The sequence below is a fragment of the Stigmatopora nigra genome, chromosome 13, assembly GCF_051989575.1.
Source record: "Stigmatopora nigra isolate UIUO_SnigA chromosome 13, RoL_Snig_1.1, whole genome shotgun sequence".
In the NCBI taxonomy this organism is placed as follows: domain Eukaryota; kingdom Metazoa; phylum Chordata; class Actinopteri; order Syngnathiformes; family Syngnathidae; genus Stigmatopora; species Stigmatopora nigra.
The window spans coordinates 1,144,474-1,152,562 of NC_135520.1; the positions used below are offsets into that span (position 1 = coordinate 1,144,474).

An 8,089-nucleotide genomic window follows, 5' to 3' on the forward strand; every position below is an offset into this window, starting at 1 on the left:
TTTAATCGGCCTGCCACAGCCCCCAGCCGTACACGTATGCCAGCGCGCCAACCACATCCCATAAACATGTATGCTAAGCTAATTGGATACTAAATTGCCCCTAGCTACGATTGGTTGTCAGTCTCCCTTGTGCCATGCTGTGCATTGGCCGGGTGGGATAGGCTACAGCACCCTCTGTGACCCTCATTCCATTATTTTTCTATTCTGTCAAAGTCAACTTGTGCATGATTTTCATGCAGCGACTGCTTTTAAAGTGTCCAACTCAAGCAATGCATAAAAAAGGCAAAAGCCCCCAGCTGTCCCAACGCAAGCGTAAACTATTTAAATATTCAAGGCAGCGACAGAAGGCGGGTTTGACTGTGCGAATCTTAATCTTGGCCATGCATAGTCAGCGCCTTCAGGTTGTTGTTTTGAGGGGGGCATAAATAATTGTGCGCACATTACAGGTAGATGTCGACGTGCAGCAAATTGACGTATATAATATTTAAGATCATCTTATGCTGTATTTGTTGCAGTACTCAGCTTCCATAATGTCAATGACAAAACATGTAAAAAAATGATTTATTTCATTACATACACGATTCCTATGTATTTATTTAAATTACTTTTCTTAATTTATCTCAGGGAAGCTGCTATACATTAATTTATTCCAAGTTGTACAAAAACATGTCTGAATATCAAAAGGAGAATCAATTATTATTAACTTTTTTTTCCTTTTAGGACAAACAACCAGCAGCAACCAGCAGACGGCGACAAATCCTCGTAAACATTGTTTACAGTGGGAGGACACCCTACAATCAAAGCTCGCCTTTGCTCAAATATGATTGGCTACTAGGTGATGACCTCCTTGAACGCCTTTTCTATTGGCTAGCTTTCTTGTACGTTTATCTCTTCGACAGACACGACCAGCTACTTGCTAATAACGAAAGCTAACTGCGGAAGACACGGAGGAATAGAAAACGGAACACATGCTAGCTTAAATGGAAACTTTGCCTTTTTGAAAGACATTTTGAGAAACGACGTCTGCGTGAAGAGCTGAACTGACGGTAGAATTTTGTTTGAAGGCGGGCCTTTTTTTTCCCTGCTGTCAACAATAACACCTGAGTCAGTTTCACAGCTCCAGCTGTGGCTTTTATTTACTTCGTCTTCTGACAGTATTTCTTTATATGTAAGATAGAAGCTGGTGTGACCCAATTGACTTCTCCTGGGTTAATGTCGTCTGAGATAGTTGTCCTTTTTCACCTAGTCGAGAATGGAGAACGTCCACAGCTGGAGGGGACTTGCTTCGTTGGAATGGAGGTGACGTTTGTCATATATATTCATTTATAAATATTCTTAAATTCTAAACATTTGCATGTAAAAATATACAACATTTTTCGAAGTGCTTCCGTGTTGTTGACAATTAACGAAACACGTTCAGGTGACATGGAAATTAGCAGGGGCGGATCTAGAAGAAATATTTATGGGGGGGCTGTAGGGGGGTGGGTTTATCTCAAGGTATGTAAACATGTGACCAAAACAGAAAAATCTAGATGATTGAACATAGAGAAATGTAATTAAAGCATGATTTCAATGATACTTAGCTTTTATAGGAGAAGTAAAAATATAAACATAGATATTTTTGTTTAAATGCAGGTTGTAGCGGGAGTTGGAGTGACGCAATAGTGACGGCGCCATGGCCCACTTCGATACGGAGTACCAGAGGTTGGAGGCGTCGTACAGCGACTCCCCGCCGGGCGAGGAGAACCTGTTGATGCACGTCACCGAGGGCACTAAATGTAGCCATTAGCCTTAAAAAATAAAATTTGGGGTGAAAGCCTTGCTAACAATATTGTTCTTTTATTGCAGCCCACTGGCATCACATTGAGAACCTGGACTTGTTCTTCCAGCGAATATCCTTTCAAACTTGGTTTGGGTATTAAGAAGCCTTTTATGGGATGGTGGGAAAGTAGCAAAAATGGATAGAAAATAATTGAAGTATTCCTTAACATTTTTTACGTTTATAATTTGCATCAGAAGAATGGATTCATGTGTATGCTGCTGGGAGAGTTCTTCGAGCTAGTGTATGCTTTAGCCTCTATATTTGCTCAAAAATATCATTTTTTGCTTCCCATTTTGATACCAAAACAAAAAAATGCTAGTAGCTAAATAGCTTGGTAAGTCACTGTTCAGAAAAAATAACTTTTAGACAAAATACTAATAACAAAGGACAAAATACTTAGCTTATGTGCTAATCACATTAGCTAGGAGACTTTACAAGTCATTTACCACCTTGTAACCTGGCTATTATCTTTAGAGTTGCTTTCGACGTAGTTTGCATTTATAAATATTGACTAAGTTTTTTTTACTGGGTTGCCATTTAACGGTATTCTGTAATTGTACAGTCAGTTGCTGTTTGTGGTGGGCTTCACGGTGTTCCTGGCCAACTGCGTGGACTACGACATCCTTTTCGCCAACAAGTTTGTCAACCACACGGATTCATCCAAGGTCACCCTACCCGATGCTTTCGTTCCCATGGACGTCTGCAGCGCACGGTAGGGCTCTTCCCCCATTGGGCTTCCCCAAGATCTTATTTTGTTCAGTAACTTTCATCATTTTTGTTCCACAGAATCCGTAACAACGGCCTGGTGATCTTCGTGTTGATCATCTCTGGGGTGTTTTGGCTTCACCGCCTGGTCAAATTCATCTACAACGTCTGCTGTTACTGGGAGATCCGATCCTTCTACATTCATGCTCTGAAAATGACAATGGTAAGATATTACCCCCCTAAAATGATTTTTCATCCACAAAGTTGTTGTTTTTTAAACAGTCGGAACTGCCGTACGCTACCTGGCAAGAAGTTCAAGCCAGGATCGTGGAAAGCCAAAAGGAACACCAGATCTGCATTCATAAGAAAGAGTTGACGGAGTTGGACGTTTACCACCGCATTCTTCGCTTCAAAAACTACATGGTTGTCATTGAACTTTTTAAAAACAAGCTTGATTCCAAGTCAAGTGACTTTTTTTTTTTTTTGGTTGGACTTTGTGGTCAGGTGGCCTTGGTGAACAAATCTCTGCTTCCGGTGCGCTTTGGACTTCCTCTACTGGGGGAGGTTGTGTTCTTCAGCAGGGGACTCAAGTACAACTTTGAACTCATCTTCTTTTGGGGACCAGGTTTGTTTGGCACTGATTGAGTTTCATTTCACAGGCTCAAAAGGCCTCAAAGACTCAAGTCCTTGTTGTTGTTTTTTTCTCCTCTAAACCTCTTTTTTGTTTTAGTTTATTTATATTTCATTTTAATGGACTTAAAATTCATTTCATTTGAGTTATTTTTCATTTTATTTATTTATTTTTCATTTTATTTGACTTATTCATTTTATTGGACTTATTTTTCATCTTATTTAACTTATAATACATTTAATTTGACTTTATTTTTCATCTTATTTAACTTATAATACATTTAATTTGCGTTATTAATCTTTTTATTTGACTTATAATACATTTAATTTGAGTTATTAATCATTTCATCTGAGTTATTCCTTTTATTTGACTTATAATTCACCTTGACTTATTATTCACGTTATTTGACTTACTAAAACCTAAAAGACAAAAACTACAACAACAAAAAAGTATAATCATGTTGACCTATTTTACTCACAAGCGCACAGTTGACAAATAAACGCACAAAACCCCAAATTATTATTTTTTCTCCCCCTCTTTTTCAGGCTCTCTGTTTGAAAACGAATGGAGTCTGAAGTCGGAGTACAAGCGAGGAGGAAACCGGCTGGAACTGGCCGACAGATTGGCCTCGCGTATTCTTTGGATCGGAATCGCCAACCTCCTCTTGTGTCCCGTCATCTTAGTCTGGCAGATCCTCTACGCTTTCTTCAGCTACACCGAGGTAGGCCTTGCCTCGCCTTAGCCTGGAATCGGGTTCGAGAGCATGCGATCTATCGTTTTCCAGGTCATCAAGCGAGAACCGGGTTCCCTCGGGGCACGATGCTGGTCACTTTACGGTCGATGCTACCTGCGCCACTTCAACGAGTTGGATCACGAGTTGATGTCCAGGCTCAGTAAAGGTTATAAGGTCAGTTAGCGGAGAGCTGAGGTTAAGGGGGAAGTGCTGGCCACTGATTGGCTCTCTCTGGTCCTGGCAGCCGGCTTCCAAGTACATGAACTGCTTCCTGTCTCCGCTTCTGACCGTGGTGGCCAAGAACGTGGCTTTTTTCGCCGGTTCCCTCCTGGCCGTCTTGATCGCCCTGACCATCTACGACGAGGACGTGCTCGCCGTCGAACACGTCTTGTCCTCCGTCACCCTGCTGGGCGTCTGCATCACTGTCTGCAGGTCAGATGGGATTTTTCGTTTGTGGAATGACAAAAATGTGATGTAAAAATATATTTGATTCAATTTTCAATTTTAAAAATAAGAAAATAACTCACATTAACGCATTACTTTGTGTCCCCTAGGTCATTTATCCCGGATAAACACATGGTGTTTTGTCCCGAGCAGCTTTTACGAGTCATCTTGGCTCACATTCATTACATGCCTGACCACTGGCAGGGAAACGCCCATCGGTACGAGACAAGGGACCAATTTTCTCAAGTCTTCCAGTACAAAGCTGTAAGTATGAACTTGGATTCAATGATAACATAACAACTTTGTACCCAAACACATAGTGGACCGATGGGCTCAGTCAATGGAGAAGTTCCAATTGTTTTAATTGTATTACAGGACTCAGACTGACTCAATATTATAGGACTCAATGTTATTTTCTTGCCTCCCACATAAAAAAATGATAGGCTGTCATTACTTTTGAAGCAAAAAAAAAACTCCATTAGCAGTCAGTTTTCACTGACCCAAAATCAATAGAACATGACCCAGAAATGCCTCAAAATCAGTAGAAACTGACCCACAAATGGCTTGAAACAAACGCAAAGTGACCTAGAAATGGCTGTAAACAATGATTTCAATTGCCACAATTTGACGTTATGTCCTTTCACCTTGTAGATGTTTATCTTGGAGGAGTTGCTGAGTCCGGTGATCACGCCCCTCATCCTCATCTTCTGCCTGAGAAGAAAATCGCTAGAGATCATCGACTTTTTCCGCAATTTCACCGTAGAAGTGGTGGGTGTGGGAGACACTTGCTCCTTCGCCCAGATGGACGTGAGACAACATGGCCACCCTGCGGTAAGACCTTCATTTAGGCCATATTTTTTGACACCACCGCCAATTACAGTCAAACTGCCTCAACTTTGGCAATTAATCATAATTATTTCCGCCGGCAGTGGATGTCTGCGGGCAAGACGGAGGCTTCGGTTTACCAGCAGGCGGAGGACGGCAAGACGGAGTTGTCCCTGATGCATTTCGCCATCACCAACCCGCAATGGCAACCCCCGCGGGAAACCACGCACTTTATCAGCCAGCTGAAGGAACGAGTTCAGCGAGAAGCCACTGGGGCGCCATCATCCGAATCCGAGGTGCTCGCCCTTGCCCAAATCCTCCATTTCACCGCCGTTGGTTAATTTTTATCGCCATTTTCAGCCAAGAAGCCTGATGGCCAATTTCCCGGCGACGCCCACCGCTCTGGCTTCAGTGCATTTTGGCCGGGACGCCTTACCGGGCGGTCACACCACGGCGGCGGCGGCCTTGCGCTCTCTTTCTCCCATAAGCGCCGGTCCTCACCTGGCAGGCAGCTTCAGCGCGGCGTACCGGACCGCCGGACCACTGAGCAGGACGATGACCGGCTCCGGCGGGTATTTGCTTCTTGACTGAAAGTATAGGAGGAAGAAAATGTTTAAAAAAGGCGCTTTTGAAAACTGACTTTTTTTCCTCCCAAAAGGTTGGACGCCACAACGGTCAGTTCAGGCAGCAGCGCGTGGGAGGCCCAATTGAGCAGTTTGGTCCTGTCCGAGTACGCCTCCACGGAAATGAGCGTCCACGCGCTTTACATACATGAAGTAAGTGGATAAAACACGGGTGTCATGTTTATGACAAACAGATTTTGTTTGTGTATCGGACCAGTTCTGTTTTTTTGGCCACAAAAAATTCACTAATTGATGCCAGATGACGTCCAATCCACTTTGAACGGGAGGGGCTAATGATTCGCCCCACCCAGTCACATTGGCAGTCATTTTGAGGGTTTTTCTTGTTTATTTGTTGCTTCTTATTGATTGAATATTCCGTTTTTTTTTCCCATCAGCTGCACAAACAGCAATCCCGTGGCGACTCCCTCTCCCGCCACACCTGGCACCGGCAAGAGAGCGACGAAAGCAGCGACGGCGGCGTCCCAGACGAAGTCAAAAGCATTCTGGGCTCCCGCCACGAACGCTTCCCGCGCTCGCACACCTTCCCCACGGCAGCGCCCGGTCCCCCCGCCGCCATCACCTCTTCGTCTTCCGACGGCGCCGTCGTCGGCCCCGAGGGGGCGTCTGCGGTGCCGCGGGGCGGAGACCGGCGCCCACGCTACGGTAACTACTCGTTGACATCTTAAAACCATGAAAATGGAGGTGAAAATAATGAACCAGGAGGCGGCTTATTCTCAAATTCAATCATTTTGAAGGCAATTTTAAGAGTTTGTTGGAATTTTAACTTTATCGCCCACTCTCACAGATGCTTTAGGCGCGGTGGGAAAGACGACTAGGTCCGCCCGCTCGCCGATGGGCGGCTGGGCAGAAGAGCCGCCATCCCAATCGGCGCCACGCCGTCACGAGTCGCTCCCGGAGGAGAGTTCTGAGGACGAGTTGCCGCCGCACTTACACAAGGTACATTCGTCCTTATTCGGCATGGGTTAACGAGGAAATAAACCCATGCATATGTTGCTTTTTTTGCAGGTTTGTTAGCAAATGGATGGTTTCTTCACTTTAGAGATGTTACAAGACACTATGGATTTTTTTCTGGACTCTGATATGAAGAAAAATATAGCCGGAATCAGTTTATTTTGGTCTTTAAATGGTCACGGTTGGTAAATAACTGGATAAAAACATTCCTTTGTTTTTTTGTTTTTGATACAGTATGGGACAATAAAAGGGAGTTTTTAAAGAGTACAATTATACTACAGTACTCACTAAAACTAGGAATATTTGGCTTTCCGGTAAGTTACAGTACATTTGAAGGGGTCTTATTTAAGATACTAATAGTTATGTCTTATTCGTTCACATTTTGACATCATGCGGAGTTTAACAATAAATGGTACTTTATAAACACATAAAATATATTTCAGTTTTGACCTGAACCGGATCACCAAATATGTTTTGTGAATATACTAGTGTAAGTATAATATACCACTACAGATGCAATATCTGCAGGCTGGACCTTGCTGGTACAGTACCAAACATTGAATTGCATTGTTTTTTGTTGATAAACAAAATAACACTTATTCTACACTCTTTTTGCAGCGGCCATTGTGAATTGTGTAAAAAATATTGAGGTCATGGGACCCCTTCGCTGCAGCATATGTGCATGACTTTCATCATTTCGCCTTGAAAAGGTACAGCTGGGTTTTTTTTAGTTCAGCATAAGAATTGGGAAATGACTTGGTCACGATTTTTTGACGCACTTTAACGACTTGTATTGACTTAAGTTAGCATGTGTCGCCTGAATGTTTTTCCATGCATTGTTCATTTTGATTATTGTGACTCACACATGGAAAGTGCCATAAAGATGACTGTCAATCAAACGAGAGGCTGGTAGTTAACATTTTTTTGTTGTGTGTGTTCATTGATGTAAAATAGTCTTGTATAAATGTAAAAAACAAAGATTCCATTAAAAGCAATGCGTTTGAAGATTTGCTTCTTCTAGCCAGCGGTCGTAGTCTTAATCGAAGCCCGGATAGCTCAGTCGGTAGAGCATCAGACTTTTAATCTGAGGGTCCAGGGTTCAAGTCCCTGTTCGGGCGCATCTTTTCCTTTTTGTTTCTTCGATAATTAACATTTTGCAGTAATTGTAGTATCATTTATTAGAACCACACTATTCAATTCCGTTTACATTTGTTAATTATATTCACCTTAACTTGTAATGTGATACTGCGAATTAGCATGAAACATAATCTTACAAAGAGAGGCAGTGAAGAAATTAATATTTTAATGTTGGCTACATTTCTTCGTTATGTCTT

The 8,089-nt window shown here is 42.7% G+C and overlaps 1 protein-coding gene and 1 non-coding gene across 4 annotated transcripts; both read left to right on the forward strand.

The window, feature by feature from the left end:
* The first annotated feature begins 899 nt into the window (after nucleotides 1-899).
* On the forward strand, nucleotides 900-7,760 carry atg9a (ATG9 autophagy related 9 homolog A (S. cerevisiae)). Of its 3 annotated transcripts, none has more exons than XM_077730883.1 (20): nucleotides 900-1,168; nucleotides 1,247-1,299; nucleotides 1,636-1,778; nucleotides 1,849-1,892; nucleotides 1,999-2,063; nucleotides 2,385-2,534; nucleotides 2,609-2,750; nucleotides 2,810-2,950; nucleotides 3,032-3,152; nucleotides 3,704-3,879; nucleotides 3,943-4,065; nucleotides 4,136-4,323; nucleotides 4,446-4,599; nucleotides 4,987-5,166; nucleotides 5,265-5,456; nucleotides 5,521-5,732; nucleotides 5,819-5,936; nucleotides 6,179-6,446; nucleotides 6,589-6,740; nucleotides 6,810-7,760. In XM_077730883.1, the coding sequence occupies exons 3-20, from the start codon at nucleotides 1,676-1,678 to the stop codon at nucleotides 6,816-6,818; spliced, it is 2,538 nt and encodes an 845-aa protein (XP_077587009.1). In that variant the 5' UTR covers nucleotides 900-1,168; nucleotides 1,247-1,299; nucleotides 1,636-1,675; the 3' UTR covers nucleotides 6,819-7,760. The 3 variants fall into 3 exon arrangements, with proteins under 3 accessions (XP_077587009.1, XP_077587008.1, XP_077587010.1); XM_077730882.1 differs by having other exon boundaries at nucleotides 900-1,104; nucleotides 1,174-1,299; XM_077730884.1 differs by having other exon boundaries at nucleotides 900-1,046.
* Nucleotides 7,761-7,800: 40 nt separating this feature from the next.
* Nucleotides 7,801-7,873, forward strand: trnak-uuu (transfer RNA lysine (anticodon UUU)). Its single transcript has one exon. It is a non-coding gene; the product is annotated as a tRNA-Lys (tRNA).
* Nucleotides 7,874-8,089: the final 216 nt, after the last annotated feature.

Coding starts and splice junctions, on each gene's coding strand:
- atg9a (XM_077730883.1), top strand. CDS start 1,676: ATGGCCCACTTCGATACGGAGTACCAGAGGTTGGAGGCGTCGTACAGC. Junction 1,779..1,848: donor CGTCACCGAGGGCACTAAAT/GTAGCCATTAGC, acceptor CTTTTATTGCAG/CCCACTGGCATCACATTGAG. Junction 3,880..3,942: donor CTTTCTTCAGCTACACCGAG/GTAGGCCTTGCC, acceptor ATCGTTTTCCAG/GTCATCAAGCGAGAACCGGG.